The 22,298-nt window shown below is 44.0% G+C and overlaps 1 protein-coding gene across 1 annotated transcript in view; it reads left to right on the forward strand.

Annotated features, from left to right (window-relative positions):
- Positions 1–22,298, forward strand: part of RNF150 (ring finger protein 150) — a 215,042-nt gene that overhangs the window by 135,666 nt on the left and 57,078 nt on the right. Inside the window, exons 3-5 of the mRNA XM_080937465.1 lie at positions 2,411–2,482; positions 4,413–4,495; positions 21,950–22,046. Of these exons, the coding sequence (XP_080793591.1) occupies positions 2,411–2,482; positions 4,413–4,495; positions 21,950–22,046 (252 nt within the window). The remainder of the gene's footprint in view (positions 1–2,410; positions 2,483–4,412; positions 4,496–21,949; positions 22,047–22,298) is intronic.

A 22,298-nucleotide genomic window follows, 5' to 3' on the forward strand; every position in this document is an offset into this window, starting at 1 on the left:
ACAGCAAAACAACCCAGGAGGAGAAGAAAGAGGAAGGAAGATAGATTACTTCTAGTCTAGCTGAAGTTCAGAATGATTTGTTTGAAAATACTATTTTCTATGTAATTATCCACTCACTCACTGGAAATTAAAAATTTTAAATTAAATGATTGAACTAAACACAGTATTCTAAAATACCAATTAAACATAATTGGAAATTTTTCTGAACTTTAGAAAGAAAAATACCCGACATTTCATGGTACTGGAGACATTGGCTCAACACTTAAGAGCATTGGCTCTTCTTCCATAGGGCCCGAGATCAATTCCCAGCATCACCATGGTGACTTACAAGCATCTGTAACCTTAGTTTCAGGGGATCCCGTATCTTCTTCATGACCCACAGCCACGTTTATAGGCAAAACGCTCACATACATATATTTCTGTTTGGTTCATATGTCTTATCTTAAATGTAAGGTCCTGCAGATGGCATTAACTCCTTAGAACAAAGTAATGGCAGTGCTTTCTCTCTTTTCCAGTACATGATAGTTACTGGTCAGACTGGCCGCTTTCTCGGGTCAGTTCCTCCACTTGCTACCTTACAGCATGTATCATCATGGTTCCTAGTCGTTTTCCCACCTCCGAGTTAGATTTCTCAGGCCAGTCCCATGCGTTAGAAAAAGTCTATTGTTTGAATGTTCTGTATGCTAATCATCTATGGGACCAACTCCAGATAAGCTACTTGGGAATTGGGGGAATTATTTTTCAGTACCATTTTATCTCCAGAAACTATGAGTAGATTTTGAGTTAAAAACCAACCCATGCTATACAGTAGAAAGCAAAAGGCAAAATAAAAATTTGTGTGTACCTATGTATGGGTGTTAAGTGACCGATGCCAATCAATGAAGGCAACTTTATTTTATATGCTGGGGCAACAATGGGATACAAAAACCAACACAAGGATGCTTTTAAGATGCTTATGTTAAAAAAGTGTAACAGACATTTGTCATAAAAGCAAATACTAGACTGAAATCATGCTGTGCCCTACAAGGCACCACTGGGTGTGCAATAGGGGATCTTGTTAGGACATATAAAGAAAGTTCATCATTATCATTGTCACCATCACCACCACCACCACCACCATCACCACATCACCACTATCATCACCACCACCACCATCACCATCATCATCACCACCATCATCACCACCACTAACACCACCATTACCATCACCACCACCAACACCACCATCACCATCACCATCACCATCACCAACACCACCATCACCATCACCACCACCACCACCACCACCAACAACAACAACAACAACAACAAAAGCAACAACAGAAAAGACAAATTCCAAGTTAATTTGAATCCTTCAAACACATTTCCCTGCTGCAACTGTATCTATTGCAAGACAGAAGCACACATGCTAAGAGTAGTGCAAAAATGTGCAGAGAACTTGTGAGCACACACAGACATACTGTTTTCCCTCAACAGAGTAGGAGTTAGTTCCCGGGCCCTTCTCACTGCCTTACCACTACAGGGTTCATTAGGACAGCAGTTTTCTCCATGTGATATTGGAATATGGTGTATTCTTTCTTGACATGGGTGATACTGGCTCCCCACGTGTGTGATTTATCATTATTTGCTAACCTAAATTCTAAATTCTATGGGTGTGTGTGTTCAATGTGCATGTTCATGTGTGTGTGTGCACATTTATGTATAAGGGAACATAATAACTCAAGTGCATGTGGAGGCTAGGGGCACATGGGCCTTCCTTTGTCAATCTCTATTTCTCTCCTCTGAACCTGGAACTTACTGCCCAGAGAGCTCCAGGGGTCCACCTGCCCCACTCTCCAGCACTGGAGTTACACACTTGGAATGCTGCTGCAGCTTTTACAGGTGTCCTGGAACTCTGTACACTGATCCGCAAGCTTACCTGGCAACAGCTTTACACACCGAGCCATCCCCTTACTCTGTGCATAGGGAGAAGACAGTGGGGCAGTAGGACGGATGGCTGCATCGCTTGGCCTATATGAGCAGATCGGAAGGCTGTGCACGCACAAGGCCTTGGTAGCAGAAAAAGAAGCGCTGTTCTCTCACATCACACACAGGCCAGCTATTTCAACAAGCTGGGAAGTACTTTGGCTTTTGCTAGTTGCCCATCTGTGCATATACCCAGAACTGAAGTTATGCTGGGAAGTTTCTATTTCATACGCTAACTGTGTCCTATGAGCCTAAAACCTGGGACAAGGAACTCTATCCAACAGTGGGCCGTGCAAATGCCCAGGCTTGATGTCTTCCACCCATTGCCTGTCACGTTCATGCCATGTGTGAGTGATTTCAGCCACTCCAGGGTGTGACAGGCTGTAACAAGGGAAGGCAGGAGTCACACATCTTTGTTGTTAACAGGCGGCTTTCCATTTTTCAGCGCCGACTGGGAGATGCAGCAAAGAAAGCCATCAGCAAGCTCCAGGTCAGGACCATCCGGAAGGGCGACAAGGTGAGACCCTCTTTCCTTTGATGAGGACACACTGAAGGGACTCCCTGCAAAGGAGAAGAAAGGGGGAGGGGAAGGAGACATGTATGCTAATCTGTTTTCCGTACACATCGAGCATTTAAACTGTTCTTATTAAACATGGTGTGTAAAAAATACACTCAGTTCACCGGCAACAAAATAGGAGAAATCATGAAGTTAAGTGTTCAACAGTAGCCAGATTGTAAAGTCAGCCTCAGCGCCCACCAACAAATGCATGGATTAAGAAAATGTGATGTGTATACATGGTGGGGCATTATTAAAACATTGAGAAGAATGAAAATACGACATTTGCAGGATAACTGATGGAACTATTATATCCACCATGATAGGCAAGGTGCAGAAAGGTGACTATACCACATTTTCTCTCATATCCAGAATCTAGACTTTGCAAGATGACTTGTAAGTAGAAGAGGCCCCTTCTTGAGAAGAAGACCCGTGGAAAGGGAAGGGGGTGGGGAGGTTGTGGGAAGCGAACAGAACTGAAGTGTGTGTGGTACACATGCGTGAAAATGTGACAGTGAAACCCAGCATCACATGCAATAGATACATGCTTCAAAAGGTGTGTGAGAGGCCAGCTGTGGTAGACCACACCTTTCACCCCAGCACTTTCAAAGCACAGGCAGGTGGACTTCTGGGGGTTCCAGTCTAGCCTGGTCTACATCCTGACTACCATACTAGCCAGAATTGCATAGACCCTGTCTCAGAAAAAAAATGAACCAAGTGTGGCTGAAGTGAGCACACCAAGATGTTCTTTGAAACACGTGACAAAAATGGGCCTTAAGTTTCAGTTGAAGCTTCCCAGCAGTCAACATAAAATGAAAACCGGGAAACAAAAATTCAGTATTTCAGTCATTATCCACTTACCTGTTTCAAGTGGTTACTCGTAACATGACCCACGAACGATTTCCCAAAAGTCCTTGAAAACAGGGTGGGTTTCCATGCTAAACTGTGCTCACCACGAAAGATTAAAGTATAAATGCATAAATTGCATTTATGATCTTCCGAACTGTAAGGCTTAGAACCCCAAAGTCGCTGAGCAGCCTCTGTCACTGTAGAACAAAGGCATGAAGCTGAAGGCTGTCACACACCTCCAGAATGGGTGAAAAGGCCAACAGCCCAAGTCTGTGGGTTCTAAGGATGCCTTAGAAATGAATGACAATACAGATTAATAAGAGAAACTTCATTTAAAAGGATAAAAAGGGCCTTTGGACAATGGCTCCAATGATAAGTTGCTTGTCCTGGCTGAGTTTGATTCCCAAGACTCACATTAACGTGAGATGCACTGACCCTTGTTGGGATAAAGTCAGTCAGTCCAGCCAAGCAGGGGGGCTCCCAGTTCAGTGAGAGACTCCATCTCAAAAACAAACAAACAAATAAATAACAAAGGATAAGGTTTGAGAGCAACTCGTACACAGCCAGGTGCCCTCACATAAACACCAACACCAACCGAATTTAGAAATAACATATATATTTCCATCAGTGTCTTTCCCCCACTTAATTGAAGAGTAAAATATGCCAGCATGAGGGCATAAGGAAGCTGTGAGGTGCCACTTTTAGTTTACATACAGAAAAATACCATCAAAACTATGTTTTTATTTACATTTATTATACACTTCAGATGCCAGAGGACTGGGTAGATAATAAACCATTCAGATAAATATCAGTCCTCGGAGTGAGGAAAGATATTTACAGCATTTTAGGAACAGCATATGTGAATGACATTCTCCTCACTAAAGCTCTGAGTAGAACCTAGTGACGGTTGGAAGGGTGAAAATTAGACCAGCCCGTGAATTATTGATGGAGGGGAGCAGTGTTCATGCGGCTGACAGGCTAGCCCCAGGCAAGCTCTCCTTGTTTTATGAGAGTTTGCTCAGTTCTGCTTCTTCCTCTGCAGGAAACGGAGTCCGACTTTGATAACTGTGCAGTCTGCATAGAAGGGTACAAGCCCAACGATGTGGTCAGGATCCTGCCCTGCCGGTGAGTAGTACAGCTGCCCTCTCTGGTGCAGAGGAGACAGAGGCTCCTGTGCTGGCATTGCAAATGAGCAAAACACCCCTTCTTTCCCTGTAACTTAGTTCCTGAAAAACATACTACCACATGAAAATCGAACTCTTTCTTAACCCCCCCCTCCCCGCATGAAAGGCAGACCTGACAAGACCGCGGAAACCCATGCTGTGTACAGAGGCTGCTCCTTGGACCTCTCTCTCCGTCATTCTCAGAATCACTTCTGGCTTTTCTCAGTGCTATATCAACTTAAATAGCAAAGTCCAAAGAAAACACTGTGATTGGCCAGGACACACTCAGCGATCTGATTATGGCCAGTGGGAACAGGGAGCCATATCCTGTTTACCTTAAATTTTACCAGTGGAAAGAGAATGGGTCAAATTCCCACAGACTTCTAGAATCTGAAGGAACATTCTAGCCTGTACACTCGGGGAAACTCCACCCCCCCCCCCCAACGGATTCTCTAATCACTTTAACTTTTCTCCCTAAGTCTAAGTGGCTGTTACAGTGTCTGGCATTTTCTTTGAACATCCTAATTAAATCAAGCAAGTAAGAGTTGCGTAAGAGCCACCACAGCTTTTATAGAAAAGCCCTTTTTAGTTGCACCTGCGCAAGTGTCCTAAAAATAAAAATGTCACTGACTCACTGAAAGGTACTTCATGTAGAGAAAATGGCTTGCAAAATTCTTGAGTTAAAAAGTCTATTTAAAAAAAAAGTCTATTAAGCAGAAAGGAGTATATGACACTGAGATATGCACCTTCTATTGTCTGCACCAAACAACACAAATGTTAAAATTGTTCATTAGAAATACAAATGGAATAAAATGGCATCTGGGGAACTGGTTTAATAATCTCAAGAGGACAAAGAAGTGACAGAGAAAATGAATGAAAAGATTGGGTGTCAGATAGAACTCGGTATCTCTCAAGAGACCCTTCTTGAAACACAGCAACCTGCTGCTAGAAAACTGTGAGGGAAGGCTCTCCACGCAGAGCCTGCAGTGTGGGTAAATTGTCTCAGTTTACAGACACCTGACTGTGGCTTAAAGTGGAACCACAAGTGGGGCCACACACTGAGTATATTCTTAATGAATTGATTGATTGATTGATTGACTGATTGATTTTATTTGAGGGATGGCACGAAAGCCTCAGCAGGAAGGTAGAGGTCATAGAATAGTTTCTAGAAGTCAGTTCTTTCCCTCTGCCATGTAGATCCTGGGGATGGAACTCAAGTCATCAGGCTTGGTGGCAAGCCTTTGCCCACGGAGCTGTCTACTGACACATAGTTTCATCCTTTCTAGACATCATACAGTGCACATGCAGTGATTTCCAGATGGTTTTCAAGGAGCACTAGTGTGAGGACAAGAGGGGCCCCCTTTGCTTATAGCTTACCGTAAGGGTTTGAGTTTCAGTGTGAGGAGCACGTCAGATGCTTCCTTACTCCTCTTCCTGCAGATCCCGAGCTTCCCAAGGTCCCAACTAACAGATGCCTGTGACTAACTAAACGTCTGCTTCTTTCTGACACTCCAGTGTGATCAGCAAGTGTTTTTAAGACTTATACGTGCCGTCTCGTTTGCTCTCACACTCATGCTTTATAGGATAATTTATTCAGCTAAGGCTTTATCATAACTAAATGTTATAGATCTACATGAAACTGCTGGAGATTTGAAACCACCTAATCATGGTGTGGTTTTCATAGCCTGTTTCAGTGTCTGATATGAGAAATTACATTTCTTTAGCCAGATTCAAATCTTTTCTTATTAAATAGATCTCCTTTATAGTATTTTTAATGTTAATCTAAAAGCTAATAGTTTACTGCTTAAAAACGCTTTTGGAAGCTCAACTTTATTGATATGATTAGTCTTAGTTACCTTAGGCTGCTCACATTGTCTTCATGTTTCTGATTTTCTTTTAAAGATTTATTTATTTGTTTGTTTAAGTACACTGTCGATGTCTTCAGACACACCAGAAGAGGGCATTAGATCCCATTACAGATGGTTGTGAGTCACCATGTGGTTGCTGGGATTTGAACTCAGGACCTCTAGAAGAGCGGTCAGTGCTCTTAACCACTGAGCCATCTCTCCAGCCCAGGTTTCTGCTGTGTTCTATGACTATTTGTTTCCGAGCTCATGCACTGATCTTTCCAACATAATACTCCTGTTCATTCTTTGAGTGTTTCATATCTGCACGCAGTGTTTCTCCATCATACTCACCTCCCTGACCCCTCCAGCATCCACCACGCTTCCCACCCCTTCCCCACCCCCACAGTCTCCCTTTCTTCTGTCTTTTGCCTTGTAACTCACTAAGTCAACCTCCACTCTCCATACACTCGCGAGCATGGACCATCCACTGGAACATGGTTGGCCTGCTAAAGACTAAACCCTGGAAGAAAACTGACTCTCTTTCCCCCAGGAGCCATTGGCTGACCACAGCTCCTCAGTTAGTGGTGGATGCTTCTGAGTTCCTCCCACTACGTGGAGGACTGACTGGCTTGATCCTGTACACTCTTGCAAAGGCAACCATGGCTGGCATTTATGAGTGTGTATGTAGAAGACATGTCTTCCTTTGTCTGCCCAGGCTTCACTCCTGCCTTCCCTGACCATCATCCCTTACAGTCTTTCCACCTCTTCTTCCATGATAGCCTACAAACCTTGGGAGGAAGGGCGGGGTCACACATTGTTTCTTTATTCTTCATGTACCTTACTCGCCACCTTTATTTTCTTATTGTAGACCCTGCATTAAATGACAGAACACACCAAGTATTGCCCGTTGTGAGTTACTCTTGATCTTACACTTGTCACACTCTTTGAATAGCTCCTGTGTGTGGTTTGGTTTTGTTTTCTTTTTTTTTTTTTATGCTGGTTTTAAAATCAAGGTACTTTTTATGCTCACTGGAAGTGTGTGCTAACGGATGCTATCAATCAGACGGAGTAGTGTTCGCCTCTTTGCTCCATCATTCCCTCTGGAGTTGTTAAACCTTTGCTCCTCTGGGTGTCATAGACTCCCTCCCTAGTATCTCCAGACTTATTCATCCATGGAATTATTTGTATGTCCTTGAAGTAAAAGCTACTTCAAAAAAATCGTTCCAGTGCATAATATGTCTCTTCTTGAATACTGCATCCTGTGGCTTCATAATCCCTGAATCCTGCATACATCACCACTGTTTGGGTGCCTTTTCAATTACCCATGTGTGCACTTACATCATGACACTTTCAAAAGTGTGCCATTGTCTTCTCTCTCTGAGAATGCTGCATAAGTTATGGTAAATGAATAAAGCCTCCTTTCTCATCTGTCATCGTGGTGATTATTAAAGAGAAGTCATACATACGCATGCCAGCCCGCTTTTTCCCATCGCCCTTTCTTTATCCTGTCCCTCCCTAACACATGAACACAAGGTTCCATTGATGTGAGCCTGGGCCCATGCACACAATGTGAAGGGCAGACACGCAGTGACTTGCTCAACCAGTTGGCTACAGGCATTTCTAACATTTGTTCCCTGGATGTGATCCCAGTTCACCACTAAGGCCTGGTTCAGGAGACATGGGTCTTGCTATGTCGTACACATATCAAGATGTGTGCAATGCTACATTTTGCAGTGGACTGGAGCTTGTGGTTATAGTTCTTGGCCACAGCACATGTGTTTCTGAAATACTGATCTTCACTGTCTTCTCCTGTCCAGAGAATGAGTAACGCTCTCTGCTTCTTTTACCCCATAGCCCTCCCTACTCTTGTACCCAGTGGTTATTTCTTACAGCCCACTTATCTGCCTGAGTTCAAAACCACAAAATCTCAAGAAGAATGTGTACTCCTTAGGTGCATCAGAAGTCCACATTTTCCATATGTAAAAGGCAAAACAATGCATCTTTCTTGCCATCGTCCCTGTAAAATTCTTTCCTATTTTAATTTATCACCATTTGGCAGGGGGGCATTATTGTGTTTTCCTTTAATCTGCAGTCTCCTCCACAGCTGAGGACAACTTCAAAAGCACCTTGGTACTATGACCTTCTGATGAGTTTGTAATTCATGAACAACTCCTTTAGAATGATAAAAACCATACAGTAGGGCTGTAACCCATGAGCAACTCCTTTAGAATGATAGAAACCATATAGTAGGGTTGTAACCCATGAGCAACTCCTTTAGAACGATAGAAACCATATAGTAGGGCTGTAACCCATGAGCAACTCCTTTAGAACGATAGAAACCATATAGTAGCAACAGCAGGAGGTACCACGTATGGGACGTTTAGGATGGTAAGTGGAGTGATCTTGTGGAAAACAGGGATTTCGGTAGACAAACAGGAAACAGCATGATATGAGTGTCCATAATGAAAAATTTCTGCAAATATGACAGGGCTAATACCAGGCACAATGAATTTAAGAAAGGTTTTGTAATAAAAATAAAAACAATAGGGTGAAGAAATAAAGAAAAATCCCTTTGGTTTATTTTTCCCTTATTAAGACTTACTTTAAAACATATTTATTTACTTTTATTTTACATATATATGAGTATCTTACCTACATGTATGTCTGTGCACCACATTCATGCAGTTCCTGTAGAGGCCAGAAAAATATGTCAGGTTCCCCCAGAACTGAAGTCATAGATGTTCTTAACTCCATGTGGGGGCTAGGAACCTAACCTGGATCCTCTGCAAGAGCAGTTCTTTAACCACTGAGTTATCTCTCTAGCTCCCATATCTTCATGTTTTTCATCCAGGTTTGTTTATCCCACATACCTTCATTACAGAAATATTTTATAGAACAAAATATTCAAATATCTGCCTATCTCCTGCAGGTACGGGCCACTGTTATTTTCTCATGTTTCTTCCCTTTCACTTTTGCAAGTTGGAATATTGTCCTTAACATTATCCAAGGCCCTGTTCTTCTTCCTTATCATTGTAAGAATTTTCCAGAAAGAGTGCTAAGTTATTTGTGGCTTGTTTTGACCTTCCTTTGGACTCTGAAGCAATAACCAGAAGTTAATCAAGCTCTTGCTTGCACAAATCACCCAAAAAGCCTTGGGATGCCAAGGATTTTGTAGAAAGAGCTTTTACTTCAAAAGTCTGTCACGGCCAGGGTGGAATTTTCCACTGAGGTAAGCCATGAAGGCACTCCATTCTGTTGAATTTACTTCTTAGTAATCCACTGGGGAGGTGTTCACATCTACATTCTGCCCCCATGGAAGATGTAGAGAAACAGTTTCTCTCACATGGATGTACTTGTTTCCTTCTGTAGAAACAATGTGACCCACTGACTTATTATCACCAGTGTCTGATTGCTAAGTAAAACTTTCTACACCTCAAGTTGATATCTCTGGTGGATATCCCCTGATTTTCACTTTCTGTAACTATGGCACTCTAAGGACCTTATGAATGGTAAAGAGATCTTTATATTGAACCAGGGGAGGAAAGATGAAGAAACTTAGCAACTAGCAAGCTGTCCTGGGATTGCTATAGGCAGGACGTGTTCTCCTGCTGATTAGCCTGCAATGCTGCACTAATCCAGAAGCTCAGGGGATACGTGTCCAGTGGTGTCACATTGTCAGCAACAGCAGAGTCCCAGGGCTTCTGTCACCTCTCAGTGAGACAGATGTTCCACACCACGTCATCTGTTACAGCAGCCAATCCTGGAACGTACTTCTGGGCTTGTTTGGAACGCCTTTATACCATACACTACCTTCTGGTCATTTCCTGGTGTATAGTTGAATGGCATTAAGTTCACCTACATAATTATTCAACCATCACCAACCCCACATCGGGAAAATTTGATCCTTGGCCTTGCTAAAAGCCAGGACCCCCCAAAACACTGGTACCACTCAAAAGTACCATCCCCCACCCGGAGGTTTCTGTGTGATTTGTGGCTATAGCCCAAACACCCTTAAAATTGAAGTCATGAGATTTCCTGAATTCTTGTAGAAGAAAACATAGTGCCTACACCAAAAATTCTGAACAGTGTGTGTAGCAGGCGAGTCTCCTGTAAGGTTTGTTCAGCATATCTCAAAAGTTTGCCTGGTCTCAGTAGCAGCTTCCAACACGCTTTTCTGAGCTTTCTAACCCACTCACTAGGGTAGAGAGATGACTCTGAATGTAAAGCACATACCACGCAGCAAGAAAGTGGGGTCCCATCTAAAACCTGACATAAAAGCCAACAGGGAATGGCGGAAGCTGTAAGTCCTGCCTTTGGAAAGCAAAGACCAGACCCTGGAGTAGGCTGGCTAGCTAAATTAGCTTCAGCAAACTCTGGGTTCAACTGAGAGACCCTGCCTCAGTGAATAAGTGGGGAGCAATTGAGAAAGTTACCCAGTGCAGGCTTGAGCCTTCGTGCACACACACACACACACACACACACACACACACGCATGCACAAAGACATCTACATGCATGCACACCACATATACACACAAACTAATGTATCACAGAGTCCACCCACTGTACTTTCACACTGCTTTTCATGCCGTGAACCCCAGAAGACAGTAAAAGGTAAAATGAAGTTAGATCCCGCCATTCCAGTACAGACACCCTTTTGGGGCAGGAGGGTCGCTCACTCACGCTACATAACAGGAACATGAGTGTAATAAATATGCTAACATGGAAATGTGTGGCCTGGTGTAAAAAGAAACATCCCTTTAATAATTGAAAAATTAGGAGAATCACAAGCCAGTGATTCAAACATTAAAACAAACCTGCCCTTAATATTTTAAACCCAGGGGCCAGTAGAACCATCAGATGAGCCTAAACAGAGATTCTTGTAGCAAAAGAATGTTATAAAATGCTGTGAGTGGCTGAGGTTCTGGTTAGGAGCCCCTTAGCTCATAATATAGGAGAGCGTTTTCCAGCTAGGCAGAAACAGCCTGACCTAAGTTTACCCCTCTCTCGCTCACGCATGTTCCTGGTCACAAATGGGTATCTTCTATGTCACTTTGTTTGGGAAAATATCATAGATAGAAATGACTCGGTGGCTAAGAGTACATACTGGCCTTGTAGAGGACCCAGGTTCAGTCCCCAACACTCATATCTAGCAGCTCACAACTCTCTACAACCCCAGCTCCAGAGTTGCCATAGTCTCTGGCTTCCAAGGTCACGTGAACTCACGTGCATGTACCGCACACACAAACATATATTTAAACTAAGTCTGTAAAATATTGATGTTATTAGTTACATACACATGCACTAGAACACAGAAGTGGCAATCCATTCCCTCCTCTGCCTTACCAGTCCAGATGTGTTTTGCTTTTTTAAAGATAACTTTCAAGTACTCTGTGGCTCAGCTAGAAAATTGTTGAAAATAAAAGGAAGATTTTTGAAGCTGACGAAGATAGTAACCTCACTCTTAGGCCTAGTAGGTGTTGGGTAAAATTGATTTCATAACATGTCCACTGCATACTTGAAATACTGTGTAATCAACAGTTGATACTGTTGTAATTCTAATGTCTCCATTACCACTAAAAAGTAAGCACTTTAGGTGGGTGATAACACAAGATAAACAAAAATAACTCTTTAGATTGATTTAAGTCAATCGCTCAGCATTTAATTTGCTTCTAATATTTCATCATTCAGAAACCTGAGCTCGAGGTTCTAAATTTAGCCACAGGATACACTCTTCAAAGTTGATTTACTGGGTCCAGGGTGATGTAGAAGTGTCTTGAGAAGTTTTCTCAAATTGCTTTCTTGGAAGATATAATGATTGACAGCTCACTAGTAGCATGGGGTGGGGCAAGTCATTAGTACCTGTTGGAACCACAGAGCTCTCTCTTCTGATAGGCAAATATTAGAATATTTAATTTCTGTTTGGATTTATTTCTCTGAGATCTTACCTTTCACTAACATTATTTTATAGCTTATATAGGTTGATGTTGATTGGACCCTGTTTACTAATTTGAGATGTTAGACTAGAAAGAGACCTGTGACCTAAAATTGATAAACATGTGAACTCGTTCTGACTTTTTTTTAAATTTGCCTTTTCTCACCTGAATGCATTTTATTTTTATGATGCTTTTTGATTAGTGGAGTTTTAAAAGTTATGTTGTAAGATGTGTGTGTTTCAGAGGTTGGAGAGAGAGCTCAGCAGGTAAAATATTTGCTTCTCAATTACGAAAGGCTGTTTGGATCTCCTGCAGTCCATTTAAAAGACGTAAAAAAACTAGACAGAGTGGAACCCTGGCAACGGGAGGGACAGAGGCGAGAGTAAATTCCAGAAGCTCCTCTGGTCTAGCCAGGTTCCGTGGGAAACCCTGTTCCAAATATAAATATTTAAGTGTGTACCCAAGGACAAAGATACATATGTTCATAAGCTGACTTGCATGTGACTGCACCATGCATACTGGTCAGAATATGAAAACAAACATACTTTTACCTACAAGCAAATCATCTAACAAATTTGGGTCATCTATCCAGTGGAATACTTCTTTGCAATCCAAAGGAGATGCTGACGTTCAGTGAGGCACAGATAAATTGGAGAAACGTTATTCTGAGCACAAGACATCCCAGGGGGAAAAATATGCTTTATAATTCTGTATGCATGAAATAATAAGAAGGAAGACTACTCTCTGGGGACAGAGGTCAGAAGGAGTTACGTGGCAGTGTGGTTGCTGACCATGAGGAGGAAAGGACTTTCAGGAGTGACAGACAGAGTGATTTGGCTCTGTACCTGGGTGTTGGGTACAGAACATGCTCACACCTAAAGGCCACTGTGTGTGACAAAGGCATGACTTCTACAGCAAAACTTCATCTAAAGTAATTCCATAACTCTCCCATAAACTTTATGCAGTGGTTGAAATCACATTACATTCGAGCAGAAGCTTTGCTGGAGGTATTGTTTTTTTTTTAACCATTTTTCTCTGACTACCTCAGATGTTTATGTGCACATACATGTCACTTCCTGAAGGGAATAGAGGACAGGAGCGTGAAAAAGGTGGCCAGGCTGGAAGACCACAATGTGCTCACTTGTGTCATCTGTAACAAAACAAAGGTAACTTAAGAACGAGATCCTGCACTGTAGCAACCTCGTTAAATATGGCATTCAAGCGTCCAGGTCCCTGGTCACATTAATCAGCTGGACACACAGGATGAATGCCAACTGGCTTTGCAGCTCCAGCCAAATGATATAATTAGACCAGGGTCAAGTTCTAAGGACAGATCCTTCCTCTGTCTCAGAGAGGGCCCCGCAGTTACCTCTCAACTTGTGTTCTCAGGGTCTGCCACTGGAACTTTAAACGTTAGCCATCCAAGAGTCAACCGAGCATCATTTGCTTTTAACTTTGTTGGGTTCTCTTCCGTGCCGTTTAACCAAGGCGGAGAGAGATAACTGATAAAATTAACAGCTATCAGACTGGCTAAGCTCTGAGAAACATTCCACTCTTTACAAATCGTGTGTACATTATTTTCCAGTCTAAACCTCACAAGGGCAAGTTCTGAGATGGCCTCTGGGCTTCACTAAATGAAAACTTGAAGAACGTTTTCTCTGGTGACACAGGGCCTCAGAGGGTTTGCTCACCCAAGTCTGTGCTCCCATGTCTGTACCCCTGGCTGTGACCTTGACCTGTCCCCCAGCTCAGTCCTGCTCTGTTCAGGGGCAGCCGGGGTAGTGAAAAGTGACTTTGCTTTGGCTGGAAAAAAATCTACATCTAATACCCAAGTTACTCTACACCAAACACCTAAGACCTCAAGGAAACCAGAGCAAAATTGCAAGAATCCTTTTTTATTATTATTTTATTGGTTATTTTATTTATTTACATTTCAAATGTTATCCCCCTTCCAAGTTTTCCCCAGACAAACCCCCTACTTCCTGCCCCTCCCCCATGCTTCTATGAGGTTGCTTACCCACCCACATACCCTCTCGCCCCTCGGTGCCCTAGCCTTTCCCTTTGCGGGGGCATCGAGCCTTCCCAACCAAGGGCCTCTCTTCCTATTGGTGCCAGATAAGGCCATTCTCTGCTACATATACAGCTAGAGCCATGGGTCCCTCCATGTGTACTGTTTGGTTGGTGGTTTAGTCCCTAGGAGCTTGGGGAGGGGGTCTGGTTGGTTGATATTGTTGTTCTTCCTATGGGGTTGCAAACCCCTTCAGTCCTTCCCCTAACTACTCCATTGGGGACCCCATTCTCATGTTTGGCTGCAAGCATCCACATCTATATTGGTCAGGCTCTGGCAGAACCTCTCAGGGGACAGCTATACCAGGCTTTTGTCAGCAAGCGCTTCTTGGCATCAGCAAATGTGTCTGTGTTTGGTGTCTGCAGATGGGATGGATCCCTAGGTGGGACAGTTCCTGGGTGGCCTTTCCTTCAATCTCTACTCCACTCTTTGTCCCTGCATTTCCTTTTGACAGAAGCCATTCTGGATTAATATTTTGGTTTTTTTTTAATTAATCATTCTGTTCATTTACATCTCAAATGATATCCCACTTTCCTGTTACCCCTCTACAAGCCCCCATCCCAAAACTTTCCTCTTCTTTCTCCCCTTTGCCTCTATGAGAGCACTCCCTCACCCACCCACCCTCTTCCACCCCACCCCTCTAGCATCCCCCTATGCTGAGACATCAAACTTGCAGAGGACCAAGGTTCTCCCCTACCACTGATGTCAGAGAAGGCATCCTCTGCTAACTACGTATCTGGAGCCATGGATCCCTCCCTGTACACTCCTTGGTTGGGGTCTAGTCCCTGGGAGCACTGTGTGGTCCAGACAGCTGATGTTGCTCTTCCAGTGGGGTTACACTCACCCTCAGCTCCTTCAGTTCTTCTGCCAGCTCCCCACCAGGGTCCCAGAGCTCAGTCCGATGGCTGGCTCCAAGCATCCTCATCTGCATCGGTCAGTTGCTGGCTTAACCTCCCAAAAAGCAGCCACACCAAGTTCCTGTGAGAAGAGTGGGTGGCCCCATCCCTCAACTGGGGTCCATGCCTATCCACTGGATATGGTCTCTACAGGTTCTCCCTCTCCTTTGTTGAATATTTCAGCTAATGTCATCCCTGTTGGGTTCTGAGAGCCTCTTGGGTCCCTGGCATCTACTACTTTTTAGTGGCTACCCACAGTTCCCCATCCCCCACTGCTACATACCTCCGTTCAATTTCCTGACCACTGTACTTCTCCCTGTCTCCTCTTAAACCTGATTCTTCCCCCCTTTTCTCTCCCCCTCCCCTCTCCCTTCCAGATCTCTCCCTCTGACCTGCAAGAATCTTGTTCTCTTTCTCCTCTTTGTTAATCTGCCTCCTTCTGTCTCTCAATTTTCTGAATTGCTCTCCCCCTTCCTCCTCCCTCCTCTCCCTTCTTCCTTCTTTCATTCCCCCTTCTTCCCCTTCCTCTTTCCTCCACTTCTTCCTCACATCTTCTTTTCCCCTTCCTCTCTCTTCCTCTTTTCCTTCATCAATCTCTTTCTCCTTTTTCTCTCTTTCCCTCCCTCACTTCTTTTCTTCCTGCTTCTCTCTCTCTATCTGTCTCTCATGCCTGATACACCATATCTCCATCAATGGAAACCATTTTTCAGTTGCACTGTGTCATAGAATAAAAACACTCATAACCACCAGGGCACAATTACTACTTCTGGACACAGGTTCTTTTCTCCCTTTCTTTTTATATTAATGGCATTTGTGTTGTGACATGGAGTGACCTGTGACATGAAATGACTTGCCCTTGATCTCATCATTGCCCATCATGAGGCTCTAGACTTTAGAGTAGGGGGAGGACAGAGTTTGGGGAAGAAGGACCCTGGCTTGGTCAATGAGAAACATCTGAGTGGCAAATGGGTTCACCCCTCCCCCCCCCCCACACACACACAGAAGCCTAGAGAGATGAAATGGCAGGGAGGGAGATAGTGGAGCCCAGCTTAGGGAATGAGAAAACAGTGTTTGTCCATACTTTTTCTCCTCCATGGTCTCTTGCTTACCTGCCCAACCCAGTGCTGCCCTGGCCCACCCTTGCCAACTTTACTTACCAGGTTAGTGTTTAAATTATTCTACAGTTCAACTAACCTAGATTTCCCATGCATGTGTAACACTGTCTCCTTACCCTGAGCCCAACAATTTCCTTTTCTTTGGAGTTCTTTCTCCTTGTTTCTACCTTTCAAGTCACCCCCCCACCCCGTTCTTTAGGCTATACAAGAGACGCTATGGTGCCTGGTAAGTTCATAAGTTCTTCACAACAGCTCCATTCTCTGAGCTTCATGGCAATTTTACCTGTGTCTATTAATGCCACTAGACACGTGACTTAATAGTTCATATCACTTACTCACTGAACATGCCATGTAAGCAATATGCAAAGAAACACGTAATTAGATCAAACATTTTTTGTTATTTTACTAATCAGGATACACTAGGCTTTGCTGCACTAACAAAAACATCTACTCTCCATGGCTCAGAACAGCCAAGATTTCTCACTGTCTTCCAAGTGTTCTACTGACACAGCTGAGTTGACTCAGAAGCCTGCTCTCGATTCTCTCTTTATAGTTATTTGTCCAGTATTGCTCACATACCTGTGACTGCCACTAAGAGAGCCTGTGGCCTTCCCACATGACTTACAGAGAGTCATTAGGCACTGGAAGGACAGTGTTGAGTTGCTAAGACTCCTGGTGGCATTATCCTTGTTGTATAGATGGGCAACTGAGGTTCAAAGAAAATAAGCACTTGAAGCAAGTGCATAAAGCTATTGAAGAAAACAATAGGATTGTGAAGACCTCCACCCTGTGGCCAGAGAGGAGGGAGTGGAGCTGGGTGCAGAGCCAGGTCAATGCACCGGTTTGAGGACAGGGTTTGCTGTGCTTCAAGTGCCAGTCCTGCATTTCTTCAGCTCATAGAGGCTTGACTTCAATATTCTTCAGTTTTCTCCTCTGAAGATCACCAACAGTTTTTACCTGAAGGAATAATTGTGGATCAATTCTGTGTGTGGCATGCTTAGAACACAGGAAGTGGTAGACACTGTCTGCAGCAAAATTCACTTAAATTTCACTCAGTCCACTGACAACATTGAAAATACAATTCTGATACTCTGAAGTGGCATTTCAGCTGCCCATGGCAGCACTGGCTCCTTTGTCAGGAGCTGATATTGTCCCATAGAATGGGATTCTAATGGACTCATAGTTTTTGTCAGAAAAGAGGGTGAAGCAGTTTGCATCAGTACCTAAATCACAAAAATCTTTTTTTTTTTTTTTTTAATGTGCATGGGCGTTTGACCTACATATGTGACTGTGTACTATATGTGTGCCTAATGGCTACAAAGGCCAGGAGATAGGTCTGGAGTTATAGAAGGTTGTGAGTCACCCACCATGTGGGCACTGAGACTAGAAACTGGGCTTTATAGAATAATGCCCAGTGCCCTCACCTGCAGAGCCCTCTCTCCAACCTCCAGAACCACAAAATTTTAATCCTAACTCCAGGGTGGTGGTGTCCAGGAGTCTCCAAAAGTACATGAGGAAGAAAAGGAGAGTATCCCTTCTTCTCCATGGGAGGACAGAAATATCACCTAATTGGAAGTCAGACAGAGTGGGTAAACAACAGAAAGCACTGGGTGTGGGAATGAACTGACCTGGTTTACCATGACTACTAAGAGCCGTGCGGACCTACTCACAATGTAGCAGCACTGTATAGTTCTGCATCCTCGCTGTCTTCATTACTGCTCTGCTATGATAAAATACACCCTCAACTCAGAGGAAGGGTTTATTATGGCTTACGGTTCCAGGGTAACACAGTCATCATGGTAAGAAAGATATGGTACCTGCAGGAAGCTGACTAGCCATGACTTGAATGCTATGGTCACATTCAAGAAGAAGGGGGAACTAATATTAATGGGACTATTGATATTTTACAGTTAAGAAATGCTAGCATTTGTGTTTTGTTCTGTTTGGCCGGCTGATTGGCTGGAGTTCATTTTTTTTATTTTGGGGTTTTTATCTTAGACAGAATCTTTATATGTAACACAGCTTTGAACTAATGATTCTTCTGTATTGGCTTCCTAATTTCTGAGTTTATAAATGTGTGCTATGACAACTTAGAGTGAGCGTGCTCTCTCTCTCTTTCTCTTTCTCTTTCTCTCTCTCTCTCCCCCTCTCTCCCTCCCTTCCTCTTTCTCTCTCTCTGCTTTTCTATGTTTGTCTCTCTCTGTCTCTGTCTCTGTCTCTGTCTCTCTCTGTCTCTCTCTCTCTCTCTCTCTCTCTTTCTCTCTCTCTCTCTCACATACACACACACACTGAATGGGGGGAAGAGAGAAGAGCAGTAGAGAAAGACTAATTCCCTTAAAAACCCCATTCCCATAAGATAAAATATTACAGATTATAACTGAGCCTTAGAGCACAGAGAGGAGTTTCCTAAGACTGAAACAGGAGAAAAACCTTCAGGCTAGGAGTGTGGACTCTCAGTGGTTTTTCCACTGTATGTAAAAAGGACCCGCAAGAAAACTGTGGTACTTCTCCTCTTAGTCATGTGTCTGTGTGCTCAGTCCCAGTGCGGAACAGAATAGAAGGGGGTGATGTAACACGTGCTCTGCTTTCAGAAGATAAATCTGGCCGCGTTGAGTAGGTTGGAGATCTGTTCTCTGTGAAAGGAAGAGAAGTGTAGATGCTCCTGCAGTCAGGAGAAACGTTCAGAGGTGATTGACAGGAATTTGCAGTATAAAAAAAGCAGGAGGAGGAAAGGAATGAATGAGAGAAGGAAGGGAGGAAGAAAGGAAGGAATGAGGGAATGAAGGAAGCAAGGAGGATAGGAAGCAAATGAGACAGAGGAGACAAGAAAGGGCCACTGAATGGAGTTGACAGTCACGTGCAGGTGGGGAAGAGGGTTAGGTCCTTCGATGAATAAATACACACTCACACAGCAAATGTTTCATGATCATCAGCTTTGCCAGAAACTGTTATAAATCCCAAGGGTGTTGTGACAGGAAGCAAATGAGGACTTGGCTCTCATGGAACATGTACACTCATTAAAAGATGTGCTGGTAAGGGATCTAGAGAGGAACAGAATGAATTGGAGAGACACAGGGATAGATGACACCAAGACAGGGAGACCGAGGGGGACATAAAGGGAAGAGATGAAGGACAATCTCAAGGATTTGGACTGCCTAGGTGTAGCACTAGCAGGTCTGAGCTGCATGGTTTTGGGCAGGAGTTGATGCTTTGGGTTCCAAGGCAGGGTATCTTCTCTGGGAAAACTTAGCTTTGTTGAGACCCTTCAAGTGTTTGGATAAGATCCACCTAGATCAGAAAATTATCTACCCACATCTTCATAGCAATTACTGCATCAGTGTTGATTGTACAACTGGGCAGCATAGCATTGCTGAGTAGAGACCTGTGATGGATGATGCTGTGAGAAGTAACTGGTGGTTCCCATGGAAACGTGGCCTGGCCTACCATGTTTGAGTAGAGACGTGTGATGGATGATGCTGTGAGAAGTAACTGGTGGCTCACGTGAAAACATGGTCGAGTCTACCATATTTGAGTTGACAGATCCCCACTTCAAAAATGATTGAGGACATTAAGCAACTTGTCTAAGTGTTAAGAAGAGCTAACAGTTATGCCCGCTGCCACCATGTCTCCTACATATGTGCAGAAATCACATGATGGACCAACACGGCTGGCTTCTCCCAGGAGCAACACAAGGTGGTCAACAGGTTTAGGTGTGAACCTTATACCCTCAGAATGGATTCTGAACCTGAGGAGGTCAACACTGCTTTGGTGAAGGAGCAAGGAACACCTTCACCCAACTTGGGTATCAGACAACCTCTTCTACTAATAGTGGAGCTTAAAAGGAACTCTTTCTTCCTCGCAGTATAGTGGTGAGGTAGGCCAGCTTCCCAGCAAAAAGGTGTCCTAAGAGCCATTTTTCTTTCTTCCCTCATTCTGCCAAGAACGTTTTATCTTCCCTCCCCCTCGTGTGACCACCACTTAGCTCTGAGCCCAGCCATCACCTCAGCATTTCCTTGTACCTAAGTTCTGCTCAGTCTTGCCGTTGGAAGCCCCGCCCCTGAACTCTGTGTACTCATCCGCTCATTTTCAACAAGTAATATACTTAGGCTTGGTTTTATTTTAGACATGTATTTATCAGCCTCTGTCTTAGAAGAGGAACCAGGTCACTGACATCCAGACTGCTCGTTCTAAGTATTGAACACAAATGTCATCGTATACCCTCAGGAAAGCAGCAGATGTGTGAAATCAAGTTTCCAAGCAGTGCGTCTGCGGGTGTCCTAAACAGTAAGCTGGAAATAGAACTATAGAGACCTGGCATTGCTCCTGTCTGTCTAATCCCCAATCTGTACCTTCTGGGGGTTTGGTTTTGGTGATGTGCATTTTCACGTGTGTGTGAACGATGTGGAAGCCTAAAGTCAGCCACAAGTGTCATTTCTCAGGGGCTACGTACCTTGTGTTTTGAAACAAGATTTCTCACTAAGATCTGGGGATTGACATTTTTAGGCTAAGCTGGCCAGTGAACCCTAGTGATTCAGCTGGTTTTGCCTCAGCAGTGGGTGTCAGGGTGACAGGTGTCAGGGTGACAGGCACAGGCTACCACACCTGACTTGTTACCTATGCCTGGGGAATCCAACTTGGGTCATCTGAGCTCTTTCAGCCCTGGTCCTATCCCATGGACCCCTTAATCGTCCTCAGAATCTGAAATCTTCTGCATGAACCTCCCTAGTTAGTCCACGTTTTCATAGAATGAAAAAGATTCTGACAGGGATAGAGTGTTCTGAACAAGCCTCCCTACCAAAACCTTGTTCTAGCTATTCTTGATCCAGGCAGGAAATGGTAACATCTTCTGTTCATAGGGAGTCTTTTGAGTGAGAAACCTTCTGATGCACACAGCCCATGGAGTCTCCAAGCAGCAGCTGACCCAGGGTGGATGTTCAAGTAGGACACTGTCTTCGTAGGCAGGCTTTCCTGCTAGGCTAACAAGGCCTTACAGTAACTGGCACATGGGACTGACAATACAGTTGAGCACAGAGCTGTTCAAATAGTTAAGTCACCCACATATGTTCTATCCATCTTCTGACTTGACAACCAATAGGCCATCAGAGCTGGTTAAGATGCCCCATGTGTTACTAAATGTTTCCAAGAGCTCCTTTGCCCTTCTGTGTTTGACTCTCAAATGCAAACAGGAATCAGCATTAACTTTAGAGATATTTTCTGATTGTGGCAAAGAAACGTTGGGGTGGGACACTAGCTTTTACAAGTCATCCTACAGGAAAGTTTTCCCCTTGTGTTCTTGCCACTGAGGAAGGAGAGATCTCGGTTTTGCACCCTTCACCTTTAAAAAAAAAAAAAAACCTTGGAAGAGTCAGTTGCAAACCTTATAGGACCCTCTTGCGATCTGGGCAGATTTGAGGTCAATTAACTCAAGGGAATACTTTGTGCCATCCTAGCTCTGCCATGCATCAGTTGAGGGACCTTGGACAGGTCGCTAGGCTGTAGTGCTGTAGGGAGGACCTCAGTTACCACTGCTCTAAGACGTATGGTTCTCATTCCAGGCATCTTTTCCACAAGTCCTGTGTTGACCCCTGGCTTCTAGACCATCGCACCTGCCCCATGTGCAAGATGAACATTCTTAAGGCCCTAGGGATCCCGGTAAGCGCAGCCTACAACCTTGTCGTCTGTCTTTCCCCATTGCCCCAAAGCAGGAAGAAAGACTCTTACCTGAATTGTCCATGCCCCCTTGTTGCCATCATCCAAAGATCTCTGTGTCCCCTCACCTTTGCTCAGTCTGATCACACCCTGTCCAGCATTTGTCTGTGAGTCAAGCAAGACGCTGTTTGCACAGCTCCTGGGCATCCCTTTGGGGCTGGGTGAGGTTCAGTGGGTCAGCTGAACACCAATGGC

This window comes from Micromys minutus, assembly GCF_963924665.1.
Source record: "Micromys minutus genome assembly, chromosome: 24".
Taxonomy (NCBI): Eukaryota; Metazoa; Chordata; class Mammalia; order Rodentia; family Muridae; genus Micromys; species Micromys minutus.